The sequence below is a fragment of the Phaethon aethereus genome (genome assembly GCF_964289735.1).
Source record: "Phaethon aethereus genome assembly, chromosome: 26".
NCBI classification, from domain to species: domain Eukaryota; kingdom Metazoa; phylum Chordata; class Aves; order Phaethontiformes; family Phaethontidae; genus Phaethon; species Phaethon aethereus.
The window spans coordinates 3,391,596-3,411,665 of record NC_138602.1 but is presented as its reverse complement, the minus strand read 5'-3'; the positions used below and the strand labels follow the sequence as shown (position 1 = coordinate 3,411,665).

At 46.8% G+C, this 20,070-nt stretch overlaps 1 protein-coding gene across 6 annotated transcripts in view; it reads left to right on the top strand.

Annotated features, from left to right (window-relative positions):
- The window catches only part of PTPRS (protein tyrosine phosphatase receptor type S), a gene marked incomplete at both ends in the record, with an annotated part of 97,239 nt that overhangs the window by 32,087 nt on the left and 45,082 nt on the right, over positions 1-20,070 (top strand). For all 6 annotated transcript variants that reach the window (XM_082011071.1, XM_082011067.1, XM_082011066.1 and 3 more), the window contains 2 exons: positions 6,047-6,157; positions 18,950-19,219. In XM_082011071.1, the coding sequence (XP_081867197.1) occupies positions 6,047-6,157; positions 18,950-19,219 (381 nt within the window). The remainder of the gene's footprint in view (positions 1-6,046; positions 6,158-18,949; positions 19,220-20,070) is intronic.

Here is a 20,070-nt window from a genome sequence, read left to right as displayed (position 1 = left end):
TATAACTGTATAAAGAGATAACACCTGAATATGAACCTCCTAACATTGGATAGATTTTTTTTGTAACTTAGCAACAGTTGTCCTGGAATTCCCCAACTACACAATAGCTTGTACCCTGGAACTGTGATAATTGTGTTCACACCTGCAGGAGGTCCTGGAGTTTCACATCTAACAGGGTTATTGGCATTTTCGGAAGGGAGAGGTGGGGGTGCAGCATTTTCAAACTGAACCTGTAAATCACAGGTCATTGGCTATGAGAAAGGGCTGGGCAAAGGAAAAGCCCCCCTCTCCAGATCATCTCTGTCCCTTGAGAAGCCAGGAGCCTGTCTGCGGAACTCGCGTCACACTTCTCCGTGTGCCAAGTCCCCTTTTGTTATGAGAGATGTAGCGGTTGCAGCTGTCAGCCAGGATCCGGCATTTTAAAATTGCAGAAGACCCTTGATGATTGCTTGCTTGTTTAGAATAGAAAGCTCCCTCCAGCCTTCGGGAGAGGAGCATAGCGCACACATGTTGTCACACGTGGCCTGACAGAAGGTGGGGATGTGTTTTCTGTCATTACCATGGCAATGGTGACTTTCCTCCTCTCCCTGTTTTTCAAGGCTTGGAGAATCCGTAGGCAGCTTGCTGTGTGGGAAGTTCAGGGGACGGGATGGTGGAAGAGCAGATCCCATCCTTTGTGACAGAGGGGGACACCTGCATGTGGTATTCTGCCTGGCACCATCTTGGTCCTTTATAATCCAGAGCCAAGTCCTTTAAGTTGCCTTTTGCCTCTGCTGCTAAACACTACGCTGGCCATCTGCGCTCATGCAGCCCCCAAATTTGCCCTAAATAGGCAGATTTACAGATCCTGGGAGGCTGTGGAAGGCAATATGAATAGTGGCATCTCAAAACTAGCTTTTCACTCAGAAAGTCAGCATCCAGTGTGAGTTCCTCCTCCGTTAGTTTTCCTGCAAAGCTGGTGCCTGTATTCTGCCCTGGACAGTGGTGAGCCTTGTGCATTTGCACTGCTAGGACACCAGGTAAGGACACAGGTAGGGCAGCTGGTGAACACAGGTGCCTCCCCCGCCACTCCGTATGAAATCTTACAGGACCTGCCAGAGTTCTTCAGAACAATTAATTTATTTCAAATCATTTTCCAGCACCATCCTGCTGCCTTTATATTGAACATGAAGCTGGTTAGATGTGAAACTCCAATAGTGAAAATCTACCATCTGTGTCCCTGCCGCCATTCTAACTGCTGTTCCTTCTTTGCAAGTTACTTGATCTCATTTTGATTCAAATTGTGTCCCCTCCATCCCTGGTGAGGAGCATCTTGCAAAACGTGTTTTGCTCCTCACCTCTGTGTCCAGTGTGCCAGAGTTAGAACTGGAAGGACCAAGGTGGCATTCCTTGGCTTACGTTGCTCCCCGAGAGCACTGTCTCCAAGGCAGTCTGTCTCTAAGAGCTGCTGACAGCCTACTTCCAGGGGCAACGCTGATGCTTAGAGGGAACAGGGAATAACTAACCTACAGTGACACAAGAAGGTAACGGCTGCTGTTGTATCTGTGCTTACGTAGCTCTCACTTCCAGCGTGTCTCTCCGGTCAATTAGAGTGAACCTTTGCAGGAAATTGCCAGGCTTAGCCAAGGCCAAAGAACCTTTATAGCAGTGGGTGATGTTGGGGTCTCTTCCCCTCCTCTACCCTCTTCCCATTAGCCTTGTTCCGTATTTGTGCCACAGATGGCAGATTTTCATTCCAGTTTTGAGACAGAAGGATGTATCAGAGGCTGTTTTTATTTCCACTGAATTGAACCGTAACCCTTTGCTGCTTTCTCTCTCTCTTGCGTGCTTTTTAAAACCTTCCTGCCGTCTCCTGTGTGGAGATCTGCCCAAGTACACGCTCCCCCCACCTCTTTCTCTTTCAAGCGCTGTCTCTCCAACCTTTGTCCTGATAGCTAACCAGCCTGCTTTATTAACCGTAGCTAGTTCCTAACCCTAACTAGATGCTAACTTTTCTCTAGCAAATAACCTAACCTTTTAACTAGAAGCTGAGTATAACTAGAATCTAATATCCTAACACTGTAATACCTCTCTTCCCTCATTTCCTTTGAAAAATAAAGCTGAACTGTAATCAGTATCTATATATTTTTACCTTCTATCCTGAAAATGGAGGATTGAACCGCAGCACAAAAAGGATGAGCAGGGCTGAAGGATAAGGAGGGAAGGGGTTTTCTGGCGTTTAAGGCAGAAGATTGGCACACAAGAGGCTTTGACTCCTGTTCTTGCCTCTGTGACCTTGGGCAAGTTGCTTTACCTCTACCTCAATTTCCCCTTCTCTAAAGAGGGTGTAATAATGCTGCTGTACCTCTCTGGGGGAGAGGAGAGACTGTAAGGCTGGTATTTATCAGTAATGTGCTATACAAGCCCTGGCTGGGAGGTGCTGCAGAATGACGGCATTGTTACCATTGCAGAGAAGCTCTTGCGTTTCTCCCTAGTAAGAGGCAAAACTTGTACTTGCGGAATCTGCCCTGTTCTCAGGATTGGGGTAAAAACGAACCAACTAAAACCCCTTCTTTGATAAGCTATGTGACAACTTTGAATGCCACTGTGAGCAAAAGGACCTGCCGTGTTTTCAAAGGAAGATGGTTGCAACCTCAGGAGGTCAGACGAGGGGACAGTGATTTTACCGTTGACGGTGGCGTGGTTCACCAGCCGCAGTGTCACTTCCCCTCATCTGTGAGACCTGCCTAGGCAGAAGACTCAGGTTAGGCACTAGAGACAACTGGAGGGGGTTTGAATAAAAATAACCCAAGGGAGATGCAGTCAACAGGCAAGTGTAGCAGGACTCCTCTCTCTCCATGCAAACCCCCTCCTGTACTGGTGTTAGGGAGGCTTCCAGAGCAGTTGCACGAGGTGGCCTTTTCACTTGTACGGTAGCATGGCTGCCTTTAGTGCAGAGCATCTGGCTTCAGTCTCTGTGCTGAGCCACTGAAGGATAACTGAAGCTCCTGACAAGGATGTGCATCGAATTCCTTGCATATCTGTGCCAATAAATATGGAACTGGGACTTTGCTAGCAAAGGTGGGATCAATCCTGCAACTCTTAATGTGATGCAAGGTGCCTGGATGTCCCTTTCCTTGTCTGGGCTAACACGGCCATAATGCCAACCCTTTTCCCCAGGAGTGACGAAGATAAATGCAGGTTCATCATACGTTCTGCAAGCAGCAAACAGTAATGTTAGCTGAGAGCTTGAAGACTTTCTTTGCATTCTTAGCAACAAAATGGAGCCAGTCTTAAGACTTTGCAAGCCAAGTGCCATAGAGGCTCTGTAAACAGCCAGCTGAATTGGGCTGCTTTAAAAAGGGCATCCCCACCTTGAGTTCTCTGAACCCTCCTCAGTCTGTCCCTGTAATTTAAGATGAGGTAGAGCAGGAAGTTTCCTACTGGGAACTCTCTTCCTTGAGTCAGGTCCTTTTCCCACAGGCAGTCCAGGTGTTTGGGGTTTTACAGTCTTTTCACCTATTTTCTTTGTTTTCTTTGCAGAAGGTACACCGATCCGAGGTAAGATATCCCCAACTCACTCACTCACCCACGCTCCAAACACTTCTCTCCACTCAGTTCCTGTTTCATTGACCTGTGCTCAATACATATTCTTGTTGTTGTTGTTATGTTTTCTTGTCCTGCTTCACCTCTGGATATTTCTTTTTTATACCTGTCTTTATTTTATATATGGTTATAATGTCCTTTTTTGTTTGCTGGGTGCACTTCGTAATACCGATACCGTTATTCTAATAACGTCTCAGGCTGTGCTGCCTCAGATTTATGGCAGAGTTTTAAGAGCTAATCTCTCCAGGACTGTGAAGGACTGAAGTTTATCTTGAGCATTAAATGCTATCAAAGCTTGGTAAATACTTAGAACCTTCTCTCGATTGTGCAAAGTGCTCCCGAGCCACTGATGGTGATGAAAGTTTTCTAATCCTTTGCTCAGTCAGATCTTCAGCACTTACCGTCTCAGCGTACTCATTTGTTTGGCTTCAGAGCCTTCTTTCCCCTTCCTCCCAACTCTCTTACCCTTAGGTTTTTCTGGGAAAGATACCTGTGGTAAGTAGCTTCTGCGCCATTTTAATGGAGCCAAAAAGATACTAGACCTCAAGCTGTCATTGAAAGTCGCAGGAATTGGGTATGTGCCCCTTGGAAGACCCTGCTTTGGTTTTGTCTACACTGGCAAATGTAAAAGTCCGTAATTCTCTGCTGGTAAAAGCAACAGGAGGTGCTGTAGGTGAGATCTACTTTTTCACACATCGTTTCTGTTGGCTCCTGACAAGTGCTGAAAACTCATTGACATCTCTACGGTACAGTTTTCCACCGTTGCATTCACTAGCAAAGCTGCAGTGGTCCAGATGAAAGGGGTGAGCCCTTATTCCCCTGGCGAAGCTGCCTGCCTGCAGTTCATGGTTCTGTTCCTGCTCTGCAGTGCGGCTTCATCTCCTGTTGTGTACCCTCAGACAAGCAGTGCTCATGAGCCGCACAAAAAACTTGTCTGGAACCAGTGGAAGCAACCCACAGATTGGTCCAAACTAACAGAAATTCCTAGGAAAACTCACTGACCAGCTCTCTGCCCAAGTGGAGCTTTCCAGTGACAGAGCATGCTCGAGCTGTAATTCAGTATGAAATATCCTCAGCTGGTGTCTCAGTGTGAAGCTTCAGTCTATTTGGTTTCTAACTCCTGTTATGCTCAAGTACCCACAGATTCTTTTGAAATTAATTTAGTTCGGTTTAGTGGCTGGGGTGGGGTTTTTTTGGTTTTTAATTCTATCTGTTTTGCCTTTGGGAGCTACGAGGCCCAGTGGATGCTGGCAGGAGTCACACTATCATACCCCATCCCTGTCACAAATACTCTCACAGCCTCACATCTTCCCACACAGCATCCTTTTTCACCCATGCACACACAGAGGAACATGAGCTCCGTGTCCTCCTCGTGTGAACACATTGGTTTTTCCTTCCTGAAGAGGCTGTAACTGCAACTAGCAATGATATCATTTGCACTTTTCTCAAGATTTTATCAATAATACTACGCTGAGCTGGAATTGTTGGGTTTTCATATTTAGGTTTTTTTCCAGAGATGGGAGTTAAGAGTCTTGCCACATGTGAGCTCTGTCCATATCTGTAGTATAATCATGTACTGCTAATACATAAAACATTTGATAGTTTGTTGAATTATTTATGTAGTATGTATTTTAACTGGAGTTTTGCAGGGATGAAGCCTTCTGAGGTAAATGAGGCGATTTTCTTCCATGTAGTTACATGCTGCATATCTGTGCATGTTTGCTTACAGGAGTGTTTAGTAGGGGCTCTGGGTATATTCCTGTAGGCTGCAATAATGTACAGGTTTAAGAAAAACCTTAATCCTTTTGGCCCAGTTGGTGTAAACCACACAGGCAATTTTGAAGTTCCAGTTGCAGTATTTACAGGGTTTTCCCTTGGGAATATTCACTATCAGAAAGGTGCTTTTCACACTCACTCTTACCTCCTGTAGGCTTCACGTGAGTCAGGTGTTCAGGCACAAAACAGGCAGCGGTGATGAAGCTGCTCCAGGGATCCTAGGCAGTGGGTGACAAAGCCTTTCACTTTTATGGCCACTGCTTCAAATCGAGCAAGGGAGAGTCAGCAGCCTTCTGATAGATTTCTGGGGATCGCAGTAATACGGATTATTGAAGTTGATTGCATCAGTTGTGGTGCAGAATGCCTGCATTGCAGAAGCCAAAAAGTTGCCATTTTTGCTGATCATTTCAGTACAGAGAGTAACACTTAGTGTAGCGGGGGGTATTACATTTTCTCTTCCTGTTGGGCCTGCGTCCAGCCGCGATGCTGAGCACGGGCATTAGCCGATGCTGGCAGAGGGCTCGGTACTTCCCGAGCTCATAGCCCAGAAGCCCCAGGGACTGTCCCAGTGTGTATTAGCCCAAGGGGAGGAGAAAGCAAAACATGGATGGTGTTGCTCTCTCTTAAAAACAAAACAAAATGGTGATGATCGTGTCTTTGCTGCGGTCTTCTTCTCTCCTCCCAGGTGGCCTGCAGATTGAAAGCAGCGAGGAGACGGACCAGGGGAAGTACGAATGTGTCGCCAGCAACAGCGCCGGAGTGCGCTACTCCTCGCCTGCTAACCTTTACGTGAGAGGTAGGGAGCGCGTCGGCTCACAACGCTGGCAAATACCTCCCTCCCCACGGCCTTCCTTTGTCCCCAGCTGTGTGATTCCATCCTGTCCCTGAGCGCAGGGGAAGCACCGGTGTTAAGCGGTTGGATCCTTACAGTGCGCTGCTGAGCTCGCAGGGGGGTCCTGGTGCGCCCGCGCTTCCTCACCGTTGCTGGTGGCTCCAGCTACCGCACCAGAGTTGCAGAGCAGCAATACAAGGCTGTGTCGCCCGCAGCGAAGGCAAGCGTGGCCCAAGGTAGCGTGCCCAAGAATCTGCCAGCATCAGCCTGCAGAGCCCAGAGGGGAATGAACAACTTTGGCTGCAAAGAGGCCGTAATTCCCTTTTCTCCCAAAGCATCCCTGCTCTCTAGAAGTGGGAAGGTTTCAGTTCTACTGGTGTGGGTGTGAGAGGAGGGGAGGACCCTCTCAGCCCCCTCCACTGAGCTCTCTGTCCCCCGGATCTCACCAGATTGCAACAGGAGGGTGCATTCTCACTTCTCGCCTAAGTCCCAGCTGGTTTTCCCTTTGCCAGCAGTAATTTGTCACTGGTTCCTTGGGCGTGAACGCTGGCCGTGGGCACAGACTCACAGAAAGCTGGAGACAGCCAGCAGGCATCTCTGCCGCAGTGACAGGTTCCTTCACCCATGTAGCACGGGGAACAGATGACAGGGGGATGGGCTTCTGCTTGATGCCCCCTCGATGTTCTCAAACCCAGGGGGACAATAGCCTTTCCACTTTCTGTGTTATTTTATTTCAATCTCTCTGACCTGTAATATTTTGTATGTAGCTTTGGTTTAATATCTTTCCACAGCATAACCCTTTTGGTAATGAGAGAGCAGGGCTGGGCCTTCTCGCTTTTTTTAAAAAAGAAAAATAGCATTGGGAGGAAAAAAGAAAAGTTACATCCCAGCAAACTGTTCCCATTTCCATCCCATCGGCAGAGGAAGCGCCTCCCACCTACACTCACGTTAACTCTGCTGTCGAATGCAGAGCCATGCTCCTGTGTGCACTCCTTTCTCTCTCTCTTTCTCTCTCTCTCGTGTCTCACGCTCACTAAATCACATGCACATGGAGAGAAGGCTTTTAATAATTTAATGTTTCCAAGCTAAATTTTTAAATAGCCTTTTGTGGCCAGCTGGAAAATTGCGTTTGAAATTTGCCCTGTTGCCTGGGCCCCAAAATTCTTCTTTTGGGAATGTAAATCTGGATCTGATACTAATTCAGGGCTAAACCCTTTGGAGACAGCTTAGCTGGAATGTTTTGGGTTCTTTTTTTTTTTTTAAAAAAAAAACACAACACAGGAAAAAATGTGGGGATTTATTCTTTTACCTCTAAATTTCCTCTACCTTTCTGGCCACTCGGAAACTACCCAGGAGACAAAGGTTGTTACCGTGGGTTGCTTGTCTCCGCACCTGGATGGGAGTCGGCTCCAGGTGGATAGCCCTCTCTCTGTCCAAGTTAGCCTGTGTGTACCCGAGGCCTGCCTGCAAAACAAGCCAGCATTAGCCGGCCGAGAGAGTGCAGAAAACACCGTCTAAGCAAGCTCGGCCTGTGGTTTGGGTGTTTTTCATGTTGTTTAATTCCTTCTTTCTTGTGTGTTATTATCGTGGAAAGGTAACAAATTTCTGAAATGAATTTGCTTTGGTGGGAGGGAAAGTTCATGCACATTTTTCTTCCCGTTTTTTGTTTTAAAAGAGTCTTGAACACTCTTGTGTTTCCAATTGACTTGTTTCTCCCATAACATGCTTGTCTCTAGAGAACACCTGGGATAGGAGTTGTAAGTTTTAACATTGCAAGGAAATGTTTTGGTTTTGTTTTGCTTTTCTTTTCTTCTTCTAATTATTTCTTTTTCCTTATTCAGTCCCATTGTGGAGTTAGCGCAAGCAGGGCCGGGCGCGGGGGCTGGTGGGAGCACGGGCTGGGGGAGCGGATTTCCAGCTTGGGATCTCCTCTGTGTCGGGTTTTCCCTGCCCGGTGCGGGTTCCGCTCCCCCTTCTCTAAAGAGCAGATGGACTTAAAGAAGTGGGAACTCCTTTCTGGGGTTGGCACCTCTGGTGGGTGCTGATTCTGGACCAGGATGGCTCACGGTCCGACCTCTGTACGGAGCTTGGTTGTTCTTAAACAAAAGGTACCTAGCTGGATGGGAGGGGGAAAGTTAGGAAGGCAGGAAAGAGGGTCGTTACTATCTTCATTTTTTTTCCTTTCTTTTTATTTTGGTTAAGAGAAAAAAAAACAATCAATTTGCAGCTGACAGCCTTGAGAAGGCCTTTTTTTACTCTCTCTGTGTTTCCCCTATTTTTCTCTTCTCCTCATGTCATTGTGTTCCGCATCAAACCCCCTTAACATCCCTCAGAGCTACGAGAAGGTTGGTGTGGTTTTTTTCTTTTTTACTTTCTTTACCCACATTTTTACATTCTTAGAAAAAAAATTATTAAAAAAAAAAAAAAAAAAAAAACCAGAAAAAGCAAGAAATCTTTAAGATGAGCGAGACCCGCCCGTTCCCGGGTCTCGCAGAGATGAGTTGAGTTGCATTGTGGGCCTCTCTATGCATCCTTTGGTAATGTTGCTGAGTTCTTGCACTTTTTTGTCGTCATGGTTACCTTGCCGTTTGGACATTGGGCCTGATGCATGATAGGAGAATGTAACAATCTTCTTTGCATGCCACTTTTTAAATTAATTATCAATTATTTTTTCTATATATAAATATGTAGAGGTTTGTGTTTTTTTACAATTCTGGTTTATTTGAAGTGGATTTACTCTTATTTTCTAAATTTTTTGTTCTGTTGGGTTTTTTGCTTTCTCTTGATTTCCTGTTTCAGTTTTGATTGGTTATGCTGTGCCGTAGTTTATTCCAAACGCATTGTGAGAAGCCAGTGTTCCTGCCCACCCGGTGGTAACTGAACTCCTCAATCCCTCCAGGAGGAAAGGAGTCACACAGCTCTAACGCCTGTCCATGGAAGCCCTGCTATTTGGGACAAGCCTTTGTTTCGCGGGGAGGGAGGGATCTGGGAAGCGGAAAAGATGGTAAGAAGCCAGGGTGTCGTTCCAAGAGCTAGAGCAGACCCTGGGTCACGTTATTACGTACATATTTCTTGGAGGTGTGGCTCTTGTTCCACATCCTGCACGCAGAGAAAAACCCTGATCCCTGCTCTGAAGGGCTTCCCCAGCGATACAGAACTTGCTCACTGGTAACTGGCCGTTTCCCTCCCGGGATCCCTAAGACCCGGCGTGTACGGGAGCTAATCTGCTTTCAGCCCGGGACGGGCAGAGACAGAAAGCTTCCTGCTGCGTCACCGAGTCACAGGCGGTTGTCTTTCCTGTAGCACCCACGTGTGCGTGGAGAGCCCCATCATCAGCCCGTGCCTTGTCTCACCAGCAGAACTTGGCAGATTCCCTTGTAGGAGGGTGATGCCTCGTCCTTGCAATGTCGGAAAAGAAGGGCAGCCAGCCAGCCGCCTTCTGCAGAAGGGTGGCTGGATCTCATGGCTCTGCCTCTCCCCATTTACCTTCTCCTTTCCCTGGCATTGAACCATTATTGCTGGCTATGGGCGCCCTGAAAACCAGCCAGGTTCAGAGAAGGTAGAGCCCTCCTTTCTAAAGGAGTGTGGAAAGAGAAATTCAGCAGTGGTAGGCACTAAAAGAAGCTGCTGGGACACATCTGGCAGCTGCATCTATTGTAAACAGCAACAAGAAATCTGACAAGTCACATTCTAGCTGAAAATGCCTCTTTTCCCTCTTCTCATCTCCCTGTTTATCCCCATTAAGCTTCTGTTGCCTCCCATGTGTGCATCCTGAGCGGGTGAGCCACATGGGACGGTAAACAGCTGGGGGTTTTGCAGTGTGTTAGTTGTACCGTTGGTGCTTGGTGCTTTTGCCCGTTGCAGAATTGAATGCCCTTCCTTTCCCTGTTTTTGCGTTTCCCTCTGCCCATCAGTCCTCACTACTCAATAATCTACCAAAGGAGTGGCTTTCCTAGTGTACAGGTATTAAAGCTGTGTGATTTTTGAGAAATCCAGTGCAGTATTGACACAGTATCTGTCTCTCTCTTTCTCTGTCTCTCTCTTTCTCTCTGTCTGTCCTTCTCTTTTTCTTAAAATGCTGAGATTTCAGTGCTCGGACCCTCAGTGCTGGTATTCTCCCCTCTCCCTTTCAAGTCTCTCCCCCTCTCCCCTTAGACACAAGGGTACCACTCCGAAATGCTGCACTGTTGATAATGTCTTTCTGAACGGGCCAGCTGTGGCTCTTCTAACTGTGATGCCAACAACAGCCAAAAGACATGCCCCAGCCCCAATGCTCTATTTAAAGAAAAAGGGGGGAAAAAAAAAAAAGAAAAGAAAAAAAGGCTTGTTCTATTTAAAAAGAGCAAGAGAGAAGGAATAGTGTTTGAAATGAGATGTTCCCATCCCACCTCCCTCCTGCCTAGGACTAAAAGGTGATAATCACTACTAATTACAGGATTTTCCTTCATGAATAGGAGTTTGAGTTTCAGGATTTAGGTGCAATTAAAAAGGGATTTATACACCTTTTTTTTTTATTTGTTTATTTTATCTTTTATAAAGTATTTCTAACATGTCCAAACTGCGCTGCTGCTGCTAGAATCTCTTGTGATCTGAGAAGGTTTTAAGATTAAATTCTTCCTTAAGAGCCAATAAAAATAATAATAATATCAACAACAATAAAGTAAAGCTAAATTGGATGTAGTCATGATAGACTGAAATGACACCGGGCAAGGAAATAGAGATTTGATACCTGGTTAAAAGAGCTCATATGGTTTGCCAGAAGTTATGGGCATGGTCTTGAAATTACTGGTTAAGGGTTTGCCTTGTGTATTATTACAGATCAGATCATGCCATGGTCCAAAATAACAGAGAGTCTGCTAACAGGGAATTTCCAGGGTCACATGCAGAAGTATCTTTATGGAGACCCACAGAAGCAGATCAGAAGTAGGGGACATGAGTTCTGCCACCTGCCTGGGGTCTATGAAAGTTTCTGGTCTGAGCCTGTTGTCTAGATTTCACCTGTAGTCAGTGAAAAGAAAGACACAGTTCTAGCGGGCAAGTCCGCACACCTTAAGATGGGAAGCTGATTTTTATGGCAGCTATACAACTCACCTGCCTTTCAAAGGTCCCATTGGATGCTTCCCTGTATCCCTGGGGACACAAATACTATCAAACTTCTGGCCCACAGTGATTGCAGGGAAGGACAGGTTCAAAGTCCTGCGTATCATGGGTTGCCTGTCTCTGTGGTGGTGGCTGAGAGCGTCGTGCCTCTCCTTGCACAGCGACAGAGGCTGTTGGAGAGCCTGGCCGTTCTCATCCGGAAGCGCATGGCTGTCTGTAGCTTCCGTGCAGAATGCTGTGTGGCTTACTTTCGGCTGGGATGGGAGGGAAGCGTTCTTGGCCTTTTTAAGAGGCTTTGAATCTTGCCCAGAAGGGCTGAGATACCTACTCCACTTCGGTGGGTAAAGCCAGGTTGAATCACTCATACCTTTTCTCCAAGCGTCAGTGAGTCAACATGTGCCGGGTCCGGGCTTTGCCCCAGAAAGGGCATATGTCTGCTTGTTCAGGATCTACGGCCACAGATGCTTTGCTCCCTTGAAACGGAGCAGTTTGTAGTTCTCCTCTTAATTTTGAAAGCTTCAGACTTCCACCTGGATTGCTCTGTTTTGATCCAAATAGCCAGCTGCTTGGCTCAAGAGCACTGTATGGAAGGACCGAGCGTCTCTGCATGCTCTTCCGTATTACAAAGAGAAAGGAAGAATGAACAGTGCACCGTAGAGCTGTGTGGGCTGTGCTTTAGCAACCTCTGAGTTTGCAGAGCTGCTGCGTTTGGTACAGGACAAATTGTCGTGGTTGAGTTTACCAGAATTAAAAATTTTCCCCATTTCACACAGTGCTGCCCTGTCAGGAGTTACAAAAGGCAGCGGTTTTGGTGCTGCAGGGATAATCCTTTTTCCCCTCTGCTCGAGCTTCTTGTTGCTCTGCTCTTTTCGAGCCCAGGGAGTTTGAAATGGTACGGCAGGCATTTAAAACAGCACAGTGCACTCGCTGTGCCTGCTTAGGCCTTGCCTCTTCTGCCACGGGAGTCGAGTACAGTGCTTAGTCACCCAGGATCGGGTTCTGCAGCCCGGTTCCTGCCGAGAATGTTTCAGATATTTTTCAAGGCTCTCTGGAAAACCTCAACTCATTGAGAGACCGAAGATGAAAACAGGCCAGGGCTAAACACGTAATAGCAGAACTAGTTGAAATCAATTAAAATAAAAACCATAGAAAACACAGAAATAGTGTGCTTAGGACCTCAGGAAATAAAGCTTCAAAATACATTAAACTGTGACTAATCTAACGAATAATTTAGCCCGTAGTCTGCTCCTGGGTTAAGTTTGGCTCATGTCTAATTTGACCATTAAACCAGAGCTGCTGGTTGCTCAACCCATCCCTCAATAGACAAGTGGAACAGTTGCTAAGCTTTTAGCTTTCAATGCCATTTAGATGTTAGAAGGAAATAATTTCAGTTGCACTATAGATTTAACAAATAGCCACAAGGTCAAAACAATCATTGGTATTTTAAAATGTAGGAATTTTAATACCTTTTTAGACTAGCATTGATAAATTCTTCAATGGAAAAGGAGGGAGGCAGAACCACCGCTGGTTTGTACAGCTGCCCCTGTGGTGCCGTTTTCCAGGTGCTGGAGTTTAGGGAGGGAGAGTTCTGTGATGATTTTTAAGCATTACGTTAGCACTTCCATGGGTGGGGGAGCACCCTCTCTGTGTTTGGGGTGTCCTCAGCTCTGAAATTCTAGTTTAAAACCAAACAAAGCAAACAAACTTCGCTGTGTTTCTGCAGAAGGATTTCTCAAGGGTATCAGGAAATGGAAACGGATACAAAAAGCCACCCCCCCAAAAAAACAAAACAAAACGAAAAATCCAAAACTCTATCTGTATGTATATATATGTATATCTCTCTATAGAGGGCACTTTGCAGGAACACTGTGCTGTACTGATCTCGAAATCTCTGCCTGCCTGTGTCTCTTACACCTTTTGCATCGCTGTTCTCTTTGTTTTAGGGGAAAAAATTAGATTACACCTTGTCAAATTAAAATAACAAAAATAAAATAGTAAAGTCTGTGTTTAAGGTCACAGAGCTGCTTGAAAAACAATTGGGTTCAGATTATTTTATATTCAATCCTGTAAAAAGCAACAGAAAAAAAAAGAATTACAAAAGACCAGACATGTTCAGCCAGCCTGTCACTCAACTAATGTGTTTTTTTAAGTGGAAAAGTAACAGTGATTGGGAAGGTAATGGATTTCCTCCAGACCAAATCCAAGCCTTGGTCTCATTCTTTATTTATCTACCTATTTACTTATTTATTTTTATTTACCGTGAAGGAAATTAGGAAGGAGATGGGCATGAAGAGGGAAGTATCTCGTCCTCTGGAGGGACGGAGGTCGGAAATCCAAACCCGAACAGCGTCTCGCCCCAGCGGAATGAGCTTGCAATTGGAATGGGAGAGGGAGAAGGCAGAGGCGGCTGCACGGACAGCACAGGGGCAGGGACGGACCACCTTTTGGGAGGGGAGGACAGGTGTAATCTAAGCTTCACTAATAATGTAGAGGCTGCACATTATTTTGGCACCCTTTCCCCTACCCCCTCCTCATTTTGGAGCAAGACGGAATGACTCCTGTCTCACCAAAATGGCCAATAATGTCCGCCTTCTCACCTCATTTGGAGCAGCAGCTTGCTGAGTGTCAAAATGTTTAATACCATTTGGTTTTGTTTGGTGCTTTCAACCAGTCACTTCACTTTCTTTTGTTTCCTTTTTCAATTAATTTCTTCTTTAAGATATAAATATGTTTATCTTTTAGTTGGTTTAATGTGAATCGGGGTTTGAAGTGACGGGTTCTTGTCTGGTACGTTCTCCTTTCCCCACCTCGCTCTTCCTCCAGTGTTTTTCTCTCTGAGCTAATCTGGAAGGGGCTTAAAAAGTGGAACCAGTGGGTTTCCTCAGCACAAACTGGTTGGTTGGTCGGTCCTCAGATTTCTCTCACTAGCAGCGTCCTGGGAACACATTTTAAGGATGGATTCTGGTGTTGCAAAAGTCAACCCTGGATCTCCCAGTGTCTCTTCCGATCAGGTCTGTAAATCTGTCCCTTTCAAAAATGTCTCTCACCTTGTGGACCCCAGCTCTCTGTTTAACTGAGTGGTGGTGGTGGGGAACCTTAGTGATGATGATTGGTACCTTCTCGCTGGAAAGAATAACACACCAAAGATGCTACTCACAGAACACAAACTGGGTTAACCTCTCTGCATCCATGAGCAGCAACAAAACCAACTGGCTTTACAAGGGTGTGAAAAGTTGTGGATCTGTCCAGTTTCTAAATGAAGGTTATGTTAAACAGAATTTGGGATGCAAATTTGCCTGTGTGAAATACTTATCAAATAGACAATATTAAACAGACTCATAACTCACTGCACCTAGGAAATCTTTCTGTGCCTCAGAAATGGCTTCTCTGCATTGAAGTAATTTGACTTGCATCACAAATATCCAGCTCCAGTTCTAAAATCTGGTTCTATCAGTAACGAGCTGTATCCTTGTTTGAAAAAAGCTCCTGAGAGTTTTTTGGCCGTTGAAAATGTGTGTTTGTGTGTGCCTGCTTGTGTGTGTATATCGGGAGATGTTGCACATGCACATGGAGCATGCACATACGTATGCATGCAAGTTGGCGTTGTAAAACAGGTCTGACAAAGCTGTTGTGGAAACCAGACATCCCTGAAACTCAGGGAAGGTGATTCTTAAAACCAGAAATTGGTGACAGTATTAGATAACTGTCTATAAAGTAGAGATCTGACTGCCCCATCCCAACTTCTCCTTTCCAGAGAGGGCAGTTCTTCGTTTCTTTCCAGTTCTTTGAATGTGTTGGACAGCAAAATGGAAGGAATCTGTTCACCGCAATTTTTACATGTAAAATTTCACTCTTTCAGCTGCTATGTGTGAAACACAGCTGGACCCAGAGCTGAAATTGTTCTTGATTCAGTCTCTTAGTTGCACTTCAAGCTTGCTTCCCACCACCGCTCTCCTCCTAGGCCCTGAGCTAAACACTGACGCAGAGATTCTCAGCTTGACAAATCTCATGTCAACAGCCAAATCAGAGTGGAATAGCCATTAAAATAAACAGCGGCATGATGGTTCTTGGTATCCAGAGATGAGCCCTATAAGTATTTCCTGTTACAATAAATGCAGTTGTCACAGCCCTGAGCCATAGCAGGGATGTGTCTAGGGACTCTTTGAGGTCTCCAGCATTTAATGTTGGAGTACTTTCACATCCCAGACTGGTGTGTGGATGGTTGTATATTTGTGCACGCACAGGAGTGTGTAGCTTTTTTTAAACCAGGATGCACAACAGAAGTACTGCTGCCTGTTTGGTCTTGCATTAGCCTGCCGCTAACCCGAACCCCAAATTCTTCCTTTTCGCAGAATGCGCATTGTTCTGGGCTGGCATCCAGATGTGCTGGTTGTTTCCATTAGTTAAGTGTGACAGATGCTGTTAAAACAGCCAAAAAGTCGTGCTGCCCTGAGACCCCACAAGGCTGAGCTAGACCCTTGGGTGCTGCGAGGAGCGGGGGGGAACGGCTTTGCAGTTGTTCGTGAGCGTGCTCTGCACGGCTCCGGCTCCGTGGCCCTGAGCTTGTGTTTTGTGAGTGGATCTCTTCCTTTCCCTGCCCAAAACCACGCAGACGGCAGCAGGCTGTGCCCTTCAGACTCCGATTCTCAGCACTCCACCATACATCAAATGATGCTTTTCAGTTATTAAATTCCGGTTTGTTCTTCCTTTTTCTTTTTTTTTTTTTTCTTTCTCTTTTAGTTCAGTTTTATTTCTTTGTGATTAGCCTCGGTTTGAATTACTTGTCTTGTTCTGTTTCCATGACAACTCAGTGTTTGCATCTCACCTGCCGTTGTTTGTTGCTGTTGATGCTGTTTGCTGACCGGATCTTGTCCGGCATATGTCTCCCCATTTCTCCTCACCTCTTCCCACCTTGCCTCCCCTCTCCAGAAGGTTACATATCAGCCCCTCCTCAAAAGAGTCATCCCCACCCCAGATCTGTCTGCATGTTGACCCCACTTGTTTCTTTTCAAGTTCTCTCCATCTTGTCTCAGATTGTGACCGGTGTGGTCTTCACATGGCTCCATTTTCTGAAATGCGGTGCCTCCTGATGCAGACAGTGGAAAGAAGGATGGAGTAGGCAACAGGGACGTACCCTCATGTCTAGGGCTAAAAGTCTTCCCTAGCGGTGTGACAGGAGGCAGAAAGGAGCATGTTGCCTGCTCTCGTGAGCCAGCGCTGGTGCCTGAGGCTGTGCAAATACCGTGGTACTCTCCTTAGACCTTTCTCTAAGCAGCAAGTCATCTTCTAGTGTTAGCATCCAGGTGAGTTTGCAGCCTTTCCCTCTGCACTCCAGTGCCTTCCCCGACTACGTTGGAGGTGAGGGCATGCTATCCATCCTCTTCACAAATCCGTGCATGCAGGAATTCTCCTTTGACATCTCTGAGCTTCTAATGCTGCAAATCTGGAGATCTTCTCTTCCTTGCCTTTGGTTCCTGACTACTGGTAACTGCAGAAGAGGATCTGATAACACGATGGGAAGAGCGCAGCTTTCTCTGAAGACATCTCCTGGTCAGCTTGCAGGAGGAGGCGGAAGCTATATTGGCTTTCATTTAACAAAGGCCCACTAAATGGAAAACAGCCACTACCTCTCCTGGCAGCACCCTTCCCATCTGAAAAGATCCGTAATCTTGAGCAGCAGCCAGGGAAGCAGGCTGGAAGATAAAATGCTAGAAAAACCCAAGACATCAGTCCCAGGGGACACCTGAAGGCGCTAGGACTTGGGAAGAGTGATTGCAGGCTAAGCTCTGATGTCCTTTGCATTGCTTGTGCATGGATGCAGTTGCCACTAATTTTTACAGAGGCTGTTCAGAGAGGTTACCTGGGAATATGACAGCAGGGACAGCTATTTTTCAGGCCCCCAGCTCTCCTAACTCTCATGCCCCCTCGCTCACCCTACCTGAGAGGACTTTACTGCATGGCTGTCTCTGAAGCTGGAGGAGTCCCGTGCTCCTTTTCTCCTTAGACTGCTGCTGTGCCTGCACCTTCTCGGGGTCTGTATCCGTTTGTCTTTGCTTGCGGGATGGGACCTTGCCCTCAACTCCCTCCCTAGGGCCTCTCTGCTCCACTTACGTTTCTCCTTTGTCTGTTCTCCTGCTTTCACCCCTAAGGATGAGCACCCACCTCGGCCGCTCGGCCAGCCCAGTTAGTTCAGAAAATGGAGCCAAGGAAACCGCACCCTCCCCTTTGCGTCCATGTTCTTACTGTGTAAGGTCTGGAAGCTGCATCCACCTCTCTGCTAAGGAGATGCACAGAACATGTCACTGTTTTCTCAACGTTAAAGTTTCATTACCTTGTTTTTCTTATTAATTCTATTCTATTATTCCGCCAGGGCTGAGATGTGACAATGTGAGCCACCACATTGGGTCACATCCGCTAGAAAAAGTATGCAGCATTAAAGTGGGTTTCCCCCTCCCCTCCCTCTCTTTCTCTTCTTTCTCCCTTCCCCTCCTTGTTCTCCTTCTCCTTGTCTTCCTTTCTTTCTCTGTCGCTCTCTTTCTATTAGTATCCATGTGGGCATTTGCTAGCCGCCCATAAATTATATTTCTCTGCATTCTCCTCTCTCTTTCTATCTTTTTCTCTCTCTCTTTTTTACCTATTTTGCATGATGTTTGTGACTCTGAGAGCTGCATCTATCGATGGAACCGTGTCAGATCTTAAAGAGGCTTCGTTAGGGTTTCTATACCCGAAAACCACAAAAATTTCATTAGAGTTTCTCATCTTTTCCACACTCTTTCTCGCTCCAGGGGGACTGCCTCTCCCTGGACGGTTCTCACACGCAGGCACTGACTAAATTCTGTCCCGCTCCGGGGACTCCCTCTCCTCCCTTTTTTATATTTTTGCCTCTATACTTTGTGAGTGGTGTTTCTCTGGCATTTGGGGATGCGATACTTCTCTCTCTGTTGGATCCCGCGGGTCCAACGAGGCAAAATCATGAGAAGTTTCCACCTCCATCCCAGCCTTCTCCTTGCCACCGCCCCACCGCTGCAGCAGCCCTCGGGCACGGAGCGACCGGGTGGGAGAGGGCCCCTCTCCGGAGTCGGAGGCGGCACCCGGACCGTTCAGGGGGTGGAGGGGCTGTTCCGTTCTGCCGTGGGAGAAGGTGATGTGGGAGTCAGGCTCCACTGGAAAAGGGGAGGAGCAGGTTTCCCGGGGCGCGGAGCGGGGAGCTGGGGGCCCCAGCGGCTGTGGAGGAGATTTTTCGACGCTCGCCATGCCAGCTCTTGCCAGTAAAGATGAGAAATTGCTAATAAATTTTTGTGTATTTATCTGTGCTGTGATGGGTCTAATCTTGATCAATGGAACCCTGTTGCTATGAAATATCGCTTTTATGTCTATATTCTATATATTGTTTGTGAAGTAAAAATTTATTTGAAGTTTAATTTTTTTTTTGGTTTGGTTTTTGATTTTTTAATTTATTTGCTTTTTGTTTTGTTTTTGATGAAGGAAGACAATAAGTGATGACAAACCCCATCTATATTTAAATTATCTTTTGCTCTTTTTTCTTTTTCTCCCTTTTCTTCTTTTTCTTTACTTTCTTTTTTTTTTGTTTTATTTTCTTTTTTTTTTTTTTATTTTGTTTTGTTTTTTTGTTACCTCTGTGCGTCTCGTCCACAGTTCGCCGTGTGGCCCCTCGCTTCTCCATCTTACCCGTCAGCCACGAAATCATGCCCGGTGGCAACGTCAACATCACCTGCGTGGCCGTGGGTTCGCCCATGCCATACGTCAAGTGGATGCAGGGAGCAGAGGACCTGACACCTGAAGATGACATGCCTGTGGGCCGTAATGTCTTGGAGCTCACGGATGTCAAGGACTCAGCCAACTACACGTGTGTGGCCATGTCCAGTCTGGGAGTCATAGAAGCCGTTGCTCAGATCACGGTGAAATGTAAGAGAGTGTGAGCACGCCTGCGTGAGCGAGTGCGTGGGTTCCCCGACTGCGCACGTTTGTAGGAGCGTGCATGCGCAAGCGTGCGAGCTGCTGCATGGGTGTATAGATGTGCAAGGCACGTGTTGGGTGCACGGCCGTCACAGAGCATCTGAGCATGTGTGCAAAGCAAATGCGGGCACGTGTCATGTTTGTGCATGTGAGCATTTGTAGATACGTGGTTGTGCCTGTCAGCCTTCACTGGTGCATGAGCGTGTGACTGTGTGGGCACCTGTTTCTGCTTGTGTCTTCGGGTGTCGGCATGGGGTGAGCCTGTGGCTGTCTGAGCCGCACATGAGGAGCGTGGGGTCACAATTACGCATGTCAAAAGGTAGTCGTGCATGAGTGTGTGTGCGTGCATGGGAGAGGGAGCAACGTGGCTGTATGGGCATGTGGGTGCCTGACTGCATGTCTGTAAGTCCGTGTTGTTACAGGCCTGTATGTATGTGCGTAGGTATGTGAGCATGAGCAAGAAGACAAACTTGGGCACCATGAGTGCCATGTGCTGGGATCTGTGCATGCATCTTCGGGGATCCCACACACCAAGAAATCCACAGCGAAGGGGAAGCTGGTGGCTTGAGATTTTTCCTCGCTTTAGGACAACTGAGCTGTTTGTTATGACGAAAAGTGATTCAAACCCCTGCATGCTTGTTTCTGTCCTGGGGTACGGGTCTGGCTGGGCAGTTTGCAAGGAGCCTTGGATGGCTTGAAGCCTGCATGCTGTCCTGTTCCAAGGTTAGAGATTCAGCCAAGGCCCTGAGGGTCTCTGGCATGTGTGCTCTTACAGCAGAGCCTAGTTCCAGCATCTTAGT